The sequence below is a fragment of the Euphorbia lathyris genome, chromosome 8 (assembly GCF_963576675.1).
Source record: "Euphorbia lathyris chromosome 8, ddEupLath1.1, whole genome shotgun sequence".
In the NCBI taxonomy this organism is placed as follows: Eukaryota; Viridiplantae; Streptophyta; class Magnoliopsida; order Malpighiales; family Euphorbiaceae; genus Euphorbia; species Euphorbia lathyris.
This window is the reverse complement of record NC_088917.1, coordinates 54,726,100-54,739,606: the sequence shown is the minus strand read 5'-3', so window position 1 is coordinate 54,739,606 and position 13,507 is coordinate 54,726,100. Positions and strand designations below refer to the sequence as shown.

Below are 13,507 nucleotides of genomic sequence, written 5' to 3'. Positions count from 1 at the left end.
ATCACGGCCATCGGGGCCACTATCACAATCCTCGACCTCGTCTTCCTGGTCCTTAACTTTCTCATTCCTGCCATCTTGCTCTTTGGCCTCATCATCCCCGTGAACACAAATCCCACAAAAAAAATTTACCTCAATAATAAAAATAATTGAAATACTTTCAAAATATATTTATATTGGCTTTTTTTAGAAGATATATTAACAATAAAAAAACTAAACTTGTAGAATTATATGTATATAATTTTTTTTGGAGGGAAAGAATCACATATATTAAATCAAAATCGAATCCTTACACAGGGCATATCGGATGTGAACGGGAACAACACCTAAGGTAATTATTGTAGAAGGGATATTCTGTGCCCATTTAGCTAAACAATGAGCCACATTATTTCCCTCCCGACGAATGAAAGCGAAATTGCAAACTGAAAATGAAGAAAGAAAATCTAGAATATCCAAATAAAGAAAGTGTAGTGAGGAGACCGGTATAGGTCCTTCTGATAGGGCAGAGATTACTGTTTTATATATAATGTAGAATACGTACAATTCGGTGTATTTCGGTCTCTTTACATTTTTTTATCAAACCAAATATCAAAATGTATCTAAAACTAAAATCTATATCAAACCGAATTGTCAAAAAAGCCGAACCAAAAAAACCAAATTAAATTTGTTCAATTCGGTATATGGTTTAAACTGAACCGATACATACCCCTAGTTTTGTGGAATATGCTTCCTCATTAAGATTATTATTTTTTTTAGGATAGTATCAATTAGAATTAGAAGGATCTTGGGAAATTCCAAATCAGTAAAATCCATCGTTGAAAAAAAAAAAAAAAATACAATAACAATTCACATGTCCTTATCTCATAATTAATATAATTCAGAAAGTATTGTATTTATTTAAACATAATGAATCCGGATAAATTCAGTTTTCAAATTTCAACACACACTTATTAGATAAACAGAAAGGAATAATTATAAAATCTCTGGGATAGCTATGAAGAAAATATGATATAAATCAAAGAGTAACTAATTAATTATATATAAAAAAAAGATAAGTATGAAATCAAATAACTAAGCAACGAAATTACAGTAGGAGAAGTATAATTGAAATCAATCTCTAGAGATTGATTTCAATTATAAAAATGGCCGGATTATCATTTGGTCTTACTCTAAAAAAAATGATGAAAATGAAAGTAATTGCAGCAATTGTTCTGCTGGGATGCATCATCCAAAGCGTAGCTGCAGATAATGAAAATGAGGCAATGAAAGTATCGGAAGAAAGATGGCCATGGCATTGGGGATGGGGATGGGGATGGGGATGGAGGAGGCCTCTTCCTATTCCACCAAAAGTGATTAAATGTGTTAGAGATATAAGGATTGAAGCAGCTTGTAATCGTCAGATTATCATCTCTTTTTATACTCACAAACTCGATCTTTCTCCTCAATGTTGTCAGGCTGTCGATAATATGACTGATGATTGTGTTTCTCCTGTTTTTGCCCGTTTTAAGACTCCTGATTTCTTTCATTTATTGAAGAATCATTGCTCTAATGTTAATGCTGTAAAACCTCCATCTGCTTCTCCTCCGGCTCCCTCTCCGTTTTTTGGAGAACCTCAACCTCCCTCTGCTTATCCTCCGGCTCCATTAGTCGGAGAACCTCAACCTCCGTTTGTCGGAGAGCCTCAACCTCCGCTTGTGGAAGAACCTCAACCTCCTTCTGAAGCTCCTTCTCCATCATTTGAGGGATGGTTCTGATCCATGGCTGCCAGAGTTTTCTTTAGATTTTGCCGGTGATTTGGTCTGCTCTCGGCGTTTTGAGTTCTAAATTAGTATTTCTTGGTAATGGTTAGGGTTTGTTAGTTTATAGTTTAATGGAAGATTTTCGATTATTATTTTAGTTGTTGGTAGAAAAGAATTTTCTTATTTAGTTGAATTAATTTATCTCATTAGTTCAATGTTATAAGGGAAGTAGTATCTTGTTTTCATAAATTTAATAGCAATGGTATGTTTTCTTTCTGTTTTTTATATTGGAGCTGGACTGAATTATGACCTTTTGAAGGTAAGAATTTATGATATAAAATATATATTTGTGAAAGGATAAAAGAATATATAGTTTAATTGTACTTAATCCCTATCTTGTTCTGATAGTGTAAATAGGGTTAACTGAATTCTAATTGAATTATACTTTCTAGTGAGAGGCCTATATAAATAGCCGCACCGGAGTTCCTTTGGATTTGATTAGCTGCAAACATAAAAAGAAAAAAAGCAATATGAAGAAAGTAATCGGAATTATGATCCTTGTTACATGTCTTCTTCAAGGTCTAGCTGCTCTCGACATTACTGCGAAGTATTCTCAGCAAAGATTGCCATTGCACCAACGATATCCGTTTCTAGAGGTCGACGAGCATCATCAGCAGCCGCCTTTCGAGTCTCAAGTTAATAAATGTATGAGAGATATATGCATTCAAGAACGTTGCATTCATCCGGTTGCTAAATCATATAGTATTTCTCAGAAAATGGAGATTTCTTCTGAATGTTGCAGAGGACTTGCTGAGGCTTATCAATGTCTGGTTCCTGTTTTTCTCCGCTTTCCAAATTCTCTACATCTATTTACTACTTCCTTCAACCATTATTGCTCTACCAAATAGCAATTTACCTTTTTTTATGGAATACTGTGATTTTAATTTTAATTATTGAGAATGAATAACAAGAGTTTGATTTCAATATCTCTGAATGTAGTGATTTCAATAACTTGTATGGGATAATGAAATTGAAAGGAGAAAGCATAAATAAACATTTTATTTGATTAATTATTATTATTAGGATAACATATATTTAGTAAGTAAAGAAAACAAGGATCATACGGAAGGGGGAGGGGAAGGGAGTAGAGAGCAGAAGTTCTTGAGAAGTTGGGCTATGAATGGAAACAAAGGGAACAATTTAAGCCAGCAATCTTCAGTGATTTTGTTAGCTTCGTTGCAACAAGCAGTGCTAAAGATGGCTGCTTCCCCACTACGAGTACCATTAAGGCATCCTGGTATGCCTACAAGAGCTGACCAGCACTCGTTTCCCCCTTCTGCATTTACTGTTGCTTTCTCTGTCCATATACTTGGACCTGGGGCTGGGGCTACATTCACATATTCTGATAATACTGCTGCTTTCTCTGTCCATATACTTGGACCTGGGGCTGGGGCTACATCCACATATTCTGATAATACGGCTGTTTTCTCTGTCCATATACTTGGCCCTGGGGCTGGGGCTACATCCACATATTCTGATAATACGGCTGCTTTCTCCGTCCATATACTTGGACCTGGGGCTGGGGCTACTTCCACATATTCTGATAATACTGCTGCTTTCTCTGTCCATATACTTGGGCCTGGGGCTGGGGCTACTTCCACATATTCTGATAATACTGCTGCTTTCTCTGTCCATATACTTGGGCCTAGGGCTGTGGCTACTTCCACATATTCTGATAATACTGCTGCTTTCTCTGTCCATATACTTGGACCTGGGGCTGGGGCTACTTCCACATATTCTGATAATGCTGCTGCTTTCTCTGTCCATATACTTGGACCTGGGGCTGGGGCTACATCCACATATTCTGATAATACTGCTGCTTTCTCTGTCCATATACTTGGGCCTGGCGCTGGGGTTACTTCCACATATTCTGATAATACTGCTGTGGCTAAAATTCCTATGACTATCACAATCATCATCTCAATTTTCTTCATTGCTAATGCTGCCATCTCTTTACTATGTTATTACTTTGTTGATTGTGTGTTTTGTTGATGGAATTTGGCCTATTTATGCTTTTCTGTATTTGGGGGTTACTACTGTTACTCTTAACCTGTACTAATTCTGCCTCATTCAATGCATTCAATTTTTACTTTATTGCAAGCACTAAACATGTCCAAAAACTCAAAATTCAGTGTATATGATTTGTAACGTTCTGATTCATTTATAGATTGAGTTAGAAAGACTAGGGGTTCGGCATTCCACTTCTATCTGGGGACACGACCTCATAATGGCTCATTTAAAGATCCACATTTTTCTTTGCAACTCATACAAGACAGACTTGAACAAAATCTCACTGTCTTTCATCTTAACTTAATTCAATACAAATGTATCCATTAACTTTCCTTTGTTAGATTCTATGTACCGCAAAAAAAAAAAAAAAAAAAAATACTAGTACAAAACTTTAATTTGTACCTCAAACTTGAGGTGGAAGATTTTGTTGGATATTGTTTCCATCGAAAAGAATTTGGTGATGGATTGAAGGTTTACACTTTATAAGTATTTGCAATTTCCGATCAGTTAATTGGGAGCATGTAGATAACCATATTTTGGCATGAATTTGTTGAAGATTGGAAGAAATTGAAACTATGATACCAGAAATTGAAAGATAACATAGAGATCTGCATATTTATTTATTTTAATAGAATTGTTGATTTCTGATATTTATGATTGAATTTCTTTTATTTTACGTCATTCCCAGTATTTTAGAAACCTATACTTTTCGTTTCGTTGTTTTAAGAGTAATTTTAGTATGTTGACGTTATTCAATGTTTTTAGAGTATTAAGTATCTCGGTTATGATATGTTACTTTAGTGGTATTTAGGTTAGGTCGGAATTTGGATGTGTTTACGTTGGGTTGTAATAGGTGTGAGATCGTTTCGGTCAGATACGAAAATTTAAAAATCTTTAGAATTCTATCTAATTAGAAATAATGGTACGATTCGGTCCGGTTTAATTTGGTTTTTAGATATTTTTATGTAGATATTCAACTCTAACATATTAGTAAGAATTCGAAAATCTCCAAAATAATATTGTTTCATTTGGATATTAAGCCAGGTTCAAGAATATTCAAAATCCTCAACCCTATATATTATTTCAATTAATTATTTTGGTGTTTAAATTATTAATTAAAAGCATGATAGGTATATGGGTTTTTAGGTCTAAAAAAAATTAAATCCTTGAATCTTTATCCAGTAATTTGAATGCTTATAAAAAACTTAATGAGAAAAGAGTTTGTATAGGACTTAGAAAAATTAGGTTATCCAACTTTTTCTACCTCTGAACTTTCAATTCAGAGTCAGGCACAACCCAGATTGATGGTATTAAAAAGAAATCTCAAACTTGGCAAAACATAAGCAAATTAAAAATATATCTATTAGGGTGGATTGGCAGAACTGTTTGGAGCATATATTACAGATGGAAGTAGTTTTTTTCTCATGTGTCCAGAGAAGGTAATCAAGTTGTGGATAAGCTGGCTGATTTTGGTAGAGTTAGTTCGGATTTTTGTTGGTGGGATGGAATTCCTGATTTTTGTTTTTTTCTCTTTCGCGATAATGCTTTAGGTAGGGATTTTTTCCGTTTTGCTTAGTTGTTTTCTAGATGCTCTGTTGTTAAATTTTGCTTTTGCTTTTAATCAATGTTTTCAGAACCGGACCGGACCGGCCGGTCGAACCGGCCGGACCGGGAACCGGATTGCTGTCCGGATTGGGTGGATGTGGGTTTATGAAATTACAACAGCCCGTGTAAAACCGGTGTCAACCCGGGAACCGACGGTCGGACCGGAAACCGGATTGACTCCGGTTTTTTAATTATATATGAAAAAAAAAGACAAAAACTAATTAAACGTAATAAACTCTTCCAATTCCAAAGAAACAAACCATATGAAAAAAAAAAGACAAAAACTAATGTTGTTGAAGTGCAGCATATTACATAAAAAAAATTTTGTTGATGGTGCTTTTGTGTTGTTGAAGTAAATTTTTGGTGTTGCTACTGTTGTTGAAGTATGCATACATTAGATAATGAATTTTTTTTGCTAAGGTTTTTAAAGTATTTTTTATATAATTAATATATATATAATTAATATATATTATTTTTTTATTTAATTATTTATTACGTCATCCGGTTCGACCATTCCGAGTCATTTGGTTGAACCAAGTAACCCCTGACCCAAATATAAATCCGGTTCGATGTCCGGTCCGGTTCTGAAAACATTGCTTTTAATAACACCCAACCTTTATTTAAAAAAAGGTGTAAAAATACCCCTAACGTTTTGAGTCAGGAGCAATTTCACCCCTAACGTCTAAAATGGTGCAATTTTACCCCTAATGTTGGAAGCCAATAACAATTTTACCCCTAACATTGATAAATTGAGTCAATTTGAGAAATAATTCATCAAACTGTCTTCTCGGAGATTCATCTACGCTTCACACATGCGTTATTTTATCAGTAACAAATCACAAACATGTTGGGCTTATGGAGACTAATATATATTAGGGTTTCAGACGGTTATGGTTTAAGGAGTATAAAGGTAACCTCTTTCTCTATAATCCGTATCTCATTCATTATAGTAAATATCCTGGCTTGGTAGTGCCCCCAGACGTAGTCATTTATATTAAGTGGCGAACTGGGTAAACAATTCTTGTGTGTTTGCTTATTTTCGTTTATCGTAATTTCAATTATTCTTAACAAAACATATGTTGGGATGTAAAAAAAATAAGAAAATTATATTAAAAATATACTGTCTTTTGTACGAATTAGACAAAAAAAATTCAAAAAATTCACCGAATTTATAAATATTAATCTCCAATTTTATTATTAAATTATAAAAAACATTATATTATTTTTTTAGAACAAATTGATATGCAATTGGTGCAAAATAAAGAAAAAAAATGACTTTATTTTATAATAGTATCTGAAATTGATCCAATTTATCAACGTTATGGATAAAATTGCTCTTGGCTACAAACGTTAGGGGTAAAATTGCTCATAACCCAAAATGTTAGAGGTATTTTTTGCACCTTAACCCATTATACTATTATTATGATCATACCTTTACCTATACAACTATTTAATTATCAACTAGAAATACCAAATCCATAATTCAAAGTCAGACAATTGATATGCCCACTACATAGTTTAGTATAACTAGCCATATCAAGTTTATTTTTCTTAGAAGATTTTAAGTTTATATGTTTTAATTATTCATCAAACTACATTGTTAAACAATAATTATTTCAGTTATTTCTTACAGGACAACTTTATATCTTTACCCCAAGTATAATTTGTTATCTATTTTAAAATTTTATTCATAACCATTAGTTTTTTTAAATATCCAAAATATTTTATATAAGGGAAAACGTGTAAAACAATAAACACGAAAAAATGCAAAAAAAAAAAAAAAAAAACAAAAACAGTTAAAACACAAAAAAAAAACGTAAAAACGGTAAAAAATACGAAAAACGATAAAACAAAAAAAAACAACGCAAAAAACTGTATATATATACAACAACAATAACAAAGTCTTAGTCCCGAAATGATTCGGGATCGGCTAACATGAGCCATCATACAAAACCGTGAAATCAAGTCGTGTTAACGACATAAATTCTTTCTCTCCACTCCGTCCTATCCACTACCATATTTTCCTCAATCCCAAATAAACTCATATCACTCTCGATCACCTTCTTCCAAGTTTGCTTAGGTCTTCCCCTATCCCTCACCACTACATCCATTTGCCACTCTTCAGTCTTCTTAACCGGCGCATCAAGCGCTCTTCGTCTTACATGGCCAGACCACCTTAGTCGGTTTTCCCTCATTTTATTCTCAAGATGTAACCCCTACTTTTATCCTAATTATTTCATTACTCACCCGATCCTTTCTCGTATGACCACACATCCATCTCAACATATGCATCTCCGCCACCAACATCTTATGAATGTGACAGTGTTTCACTGCCCAACACTATGTACCATATAATAATGCAAGTCTAATTGTCGTGCGGTAAAATTTTCCCTTTAATCTATTAGGCATGTCGGGATCACAAAGAAAACCCGTAACACTCTTCCACTTTGATGAACCAGATTTAATCCTATGAGCAACATCTCCATCTACTTCTCCCTCCGTTTGAATAATAGACCCTAAATACCGGAAGCAATCCGAGCCCTGAACAACTCTCTCATCCAGGGTGATTGTCCATGTCTCCCTACTCCTATCGTCGCTAAACCCGTAGCATTCTTCCACTTCGACCAACCAGATTTAATCCTATGAGCAACATCTTCATCTTCTTCTCCATTCGTTTGAATAATAGACCTTAAATACCGGAAGCAATCTGAGCCCTGAACAACTCTTCCATCCAGGGTGATAGTCCCTGCCTCCATACTCCTATCACAGATAAACTTATACACTCCAAATATTCTGTATTACTTCGGCTCAACTTAAAAGCCTCTAGATTCCAAAGTTTGTCTTCATAGTTCCAACTTCCTCTCCACGCCTTCTTTCGTCTCATCAACCAACACAATATCATCTGCAAACAACATACACCATAGTATACCATCTTGAAGTGAACTCGTTAATTCATCCATAACGATGACAAAAAGAAATGGGCTAAGTGTGGAATCGTAATCGGGAACTCTTCAGTCCTCTCAACACTAGTACGTACACTCTTGCACGCTCCCTCATACATAAAAATAAAATAAAAAACTATGGTTAGTAATTATGAACAAAATAGAACCATGCCAAAAGCTGGTTGCGACTGTGTATGGGAAACCTATCGGCCGCCGATGTTCGAAAAGCAGTGATCCTAATGTGGTGGATCTGGTTCTGTCGAAACACCTTCATCCACGAAAGGAAATGGATAGATGCGAAGATTGTCATCACAAAGGGGAGCTTGAGGTTACTACAATATAGAGACATCTGTCACAATGCCAAACAAATAGTCCTAGCAGATCGAACCACAATCCTACAAATGTATGGTATCCTCCACCGAGCGGTGTCGTGAAAATTAATTGCGACGCTAAATTCGGAGAAAATGGCCATACGTGTATGGTAGGTCTGATTGCGAGGAACTCGATAGGCGAAGTGATGGCTTCGGCTGGGATCTCCATTGGCCATTGCTCAAAGGTGGAGGCGTCGGAATTACAAGCGGTACTTCAGGGACTCTTACTTGCCCGAGATTGCTGCTTCAACGACATCATAGTCAAAACAGATGTGCAAGTAGTCGTGCGGGCATTCCAATCTTGTACTTTCCCTCTATCATCGATGCGATTCCAGTACGAAGACGTTACAACATGGTTTACTGTCTTTAACAGGTGCTCAATTCAATTTGTATATAGAGAAGGAAATCAGCACATTCCCTTGCCAATTGGGCAACTGACACGGATAACCCGATGATTTTTTATCGATGACTGTCCCGCTCCAGTTTAGCAATTAGGGTGTAACGATTTGGTCACAATTACTCACTAATCGATTTGTTTATTCTTTAAAAAAAATAGATATGACAGGTAATTTTGGAATTAAAGAAAATATTGGTTATGGAATAGCTATATCTAGGTTAAATTAAAAAAATTCCTATTCCAACAATTGTGGAATAGAAATTCCATTGTAATGAATAAAATGGTAATTCATTATTTTCTAAGAACAATTATTATATCCCTGTTTGCAAAGAGTAAGCTAGGAGGAGTAGGATATACTAATTCCCCCACAAGCAAAATAATAAGTGGAAACAGAGTATATCCTACCCATTGCTTCCAAGCAAATTTTTTTTTTTTGGTAACCTTCCAAGCAAATTAATAACCCATGTTAAACATTCATTATAATAGCAGGTATGACCATCTTAACAGAGTGCATCTAAGAATAACAACAATGGACTCATAAGAACAAAGTGTATATGTATCGATTAGAATAGATGAATACAAGGCATAATACATACCCAGCTCCCCAACTTGTCCATAAACTGCAACCGACCCCTGAACTTCAAAACATTACAAATAACCCCTCAAATGCGACGTGGCAGCGTGTGATAGCAGGTGGTGGTTAGTTGTAACGTTTTGAAGTTCCAATCATGCGCTGCCACTTGGCATTTGAAGGGTTATTTGTAACGTTTTGAAGTTCAGGGGTCAGTTGCATTTTTTGGGTAACTTGGGGGAGCTGATGATGTATTAGGCCTAAATACAACTTTAAAACTTTAAACATCCATACTTGCCAACAACTATGGCAAGGGTCTTGACATAGGTATCAATAATCTCATCTCTGGGAGTAGTACCTTTCAAATTCTTTACAACCACAAGCATTTCAGGAATTTGGTTCCAGCAATATAAGACTCACTTAGATACTTAGAGGGAAGAAGTGAGGAAATCCAGGTTTGAGTGGCAAAGAAGCGTGAAAAAAAACCCCGAAGGATGCGGAGTTGGCATCACAGGATAGGGGACGGAGAGCACCAAAAATGCATATAGCCGTAGATACATCGGAGGGAGTAGGTAGGAAGGAAAGATAAAGAATGAGAGAGGAAGCACGATATTAGGGTTTTACAATTGTTGGAAGGCAGTTTCAAGAGAATAGGGTTTTAACTATGGTAAATTGAGAGAAATAAATGGTCTTATACAATGATTGTTCAACTTCTTTTTAATACCTAAACCTTATATTACCCCCATTTCTGAAAGAATGTCTTTCTAAGAAATACTTTTATTTCAAGAACAGCAAAAGCATGTTTATTACTTTACTACCATTCCTAAGTTGCACAGTGCATTACTTACTTTACTACCATTCCTCAGTTGATAGTAGGGTTTTAAACTTGCAGTAATTTGGAATCAGTATCACTTCTGAATGCATCACACCTAAATTATGAATTAACTTCTTAATTACCATCAAAGTGAGTTAGAATCTATGGTGATATTATAAAGCAACTTCCCAATGGTACAAAATGCTAACAATGGGAAAATAAAATGTTTTCCATGAACAGAGCTCTTGAGATTTAATTCTCTAAAAGCAGGGTGACGCCCCAAGCTAATATAGAAAACAATAATCTCAGAGTTGTTAATGCTGATTCCTGAACAAAACTACACTATGCTAGATCTGTCATTAGAATAGAGAATCTAAATTCAACCAAGAATATGCAACACATTAACTCAAATACCAGTCCAAAATACCAATCTGAAGTGTTAATACTACAAGGTTTGACAACTCCGGGAGCAACAGTAGTTATGCAACAATGAAAGAGCACTAATTATTAGCCATTTACTTAATATTGCTATCAAATCCTTGTTCCCACAATCAAATTTCACCACATCCACAAAACATAATTAAAAAGAAAATTAACTTACTGAGGCAGCTTGCCAGATCGAAAAACTGCAAACTTTGACATTTCTGAGTATTTATAATCGATTTCATTCTCCTTTAGAAACTCCTCAAGCTCTTTCTTGACCGTTTCAGGATCAGAAGTCTCACACTCCAACTCATAACAAACCCCAAAGCTATACTTCGTTTCATCCACTTCCAGCTTCAACCCTCTCCACTCATAAACTTCTCTTACATTCTCAAACCCACCTAAACACACAAATTTCATTTCACCCCCAATTCCATACTCTTCTTTGCACCTATTCAAAATCCTCGATTCAATCGAACTTAACTTTGATGGATCAGCCACGCATTCACGACCAATCAATGGATCGACATCCTCTTCATCTTCTTCAACTCGGCTCACCCCATTGATGAGAACAGGCTTGGCCTTGAGGGAGAGAACGCAACGCGAGTCTTGGTTAAAGAAACGGCAGCGAAGGACAGCTCGTTGGGAGGAAAGAGTGGCGGAATCAGAATCGAAGAAGAGGTTGTGCTGGTTTAGGGTTTTGAGATGAAATGGGGAAAGAATGGAATTGAGGCGGGCGAAATTAGTTGAATCTGGAAGACGCAATTTCACTTCCACTTCCATGATATGAAGGTGAAAGTGTTCAGGGGGAAAGGCCGATGCGTTGGGATTTAGAGGAGGGATTAGTTTGATTGCGATCGAGGAGGTGAAAGAGCGATGTAGCGGCGGTGGAAGAGGTGACTGCGGCGGAAGTGGCGGCCTTGCGCTTGCGGGCTTCTTCGAGTTCTTCTTTGTCTTCGATTTCAACTTCGATTCTGCTTGGTTTTCTTCTCAGCATTTTGGGTGAAGACTGAAGCGTAAAGACGCGTTTGGCATCTGTAAAAGTGGGAACTCAATAAAGCTTACACAAAAAGAACTATATATTATATACCCGTGCTAAGTAAAACCTATATATAAAAAAAAAAAAAATATATATATATATATATATATATATATATAGGAATATTTTACGTAGAAATAACATCTATTTTGTTATAAAAAAAATTTGATCACAACTTGGACCAATTATAAATAGGAATAACCTTTCAAACCTTTTTGTTATACACTTTTTAAGTCCAACATTTATAAACTATGACCCTGTTTGGAATTAGCTGTTAGCTGTTAGCTGATTTGATTAGCTATTTGTGTAGACCTGTTTGGTAAAAATTAGCTGATTGATAATAGCGGTTTGTGCAAAAAGACAAATAAGGGCATTAATTTTGGCGCAGGAGAAAAGAGAGTCTATCTATTAGGGTTAAAGAAGTCCATTAATTTTAATATTGCAAAACGCTAATTGAAAAAGCTCCTTTTAAGAGTTTTTTCTAAATTAGCGTTTTCATCCCAAAACTCTCTCTCAAACCTCTCTCCACCAAATACCCCAATTAGCGGTTTCAGTGGTCAAACCTCTAAAGTTGGTCAAAACCGCTCTTTTTATCCCAGCGCAATCGGTTCGATTATGTATGCTATGCTATGCACTAGACCTGACGTAGCATTCGCGTTATCTGTAACGAGTCGTTACCAAGGGAATCCGGGAGACGAGCATTGGATTGCCGTCAAGAACATTCTTAAGTACTTGAGAAGGACTAAAGATATGTTCCTAGTGTACGGAGAAGGAGATCTGAAAATAGAAGGATTTTCAGACGCTAGTCATCTCACAGATGAGAATGATTTTAAATCCTAATTAGGATACCTGTTTATCTTGAATGGGGGCGCGGTCAGTTGGAAGAGTTCCAATCAGGGAAGCGTAGCTTTCTCTACGACCGAGTCAGAGTACATCGCTGCTGCGGAAGCAGCAAAGGAAGCAGTTTGGATTAGAAAGTTCATTATAGAACTAGGTGTGGTGCCTGACATTGTCAATCCCATTACTCTGTACTGTGATAACAATGGAGCCATTGCGCAAGCAAAGGAACCACGGTCTCATACTGCATCCAAGCACTACCTAAAGTGATACCACATCATTAGAGAGATTGTGGCTAGAGGAGATGTGAGAATAGAAAGAGTACCTACAGAGGACAACGTTGCAGATCCGTTGACAAAGCCTTTAACCCAGAAAGTACATGATCGTCATTTAACTTCTACTGGGATAAGTTTTAGAAACAATTAGCTTTAGTCCAAGTGGAAGTATGTTGGGGTTTTGGTGTCCTATAGACAATTGTTCTAGGATACAAACTTAATGTAAATGAATTGTTCTTTATATCATTTGTTTTAATGAGATATATGTTTTATAACTATATAAAGACAATCCCTTTTAAGCACTAAATAAAGTCTAATAAAAGGAAATCTGTAAGTTTGTTTAAAGTGATTATAAAGTGTTCATACAAGCATGAAGTGAGACAAAACTTTATAATAAACTAATAAACTTAAAACCACCCCAAGTCAA

The 13,507-nt window shown here is 35.8% G+C and overlaps 2 protein-coding genes across 2 annotated transcripts; both read right to left on the bottom strand.

Moving 5' to 3' along the window:
* Positions 1–2,854: 2,854 nt before the first annotated feature.
* LOC136203695 (uncharacterized) lies at positions 2,855–3,755 on the bottom strand. Its single transcript, XM_065994896.1, has one exon. The coding sequence runs from the start codon at positions 3,743–3,745 to the stop codon at positions 2,855–2,857; it is 891 nt and encodes a 296-aa protein (XP_065850968.1). The 5' UTR covers positions 3,746–3,755.
* Positions 3,756–10,865: 7,110 nt separating this feature from the next.
* LOC136203521 (triphosphate tunnel metalloenzyme 3) lies at positions 10,866–11,859 on the bottom strand. Its single transcript, XM_065994690.1, has one exon. The coding sequence runs from the start codon at positions 11,710–11,712 to the stop codon at positions 11,104–11,106; it is 609 nt and encodes a 202-aa protein (XP_065850762.1). The 5' UTR covers positions 11,713–11,859; the 3' UTR covers positions 10,866–11,103.
* Between the last annotated feature and the right edge of the window lie 1,648 nt (positions 11,860–13,507).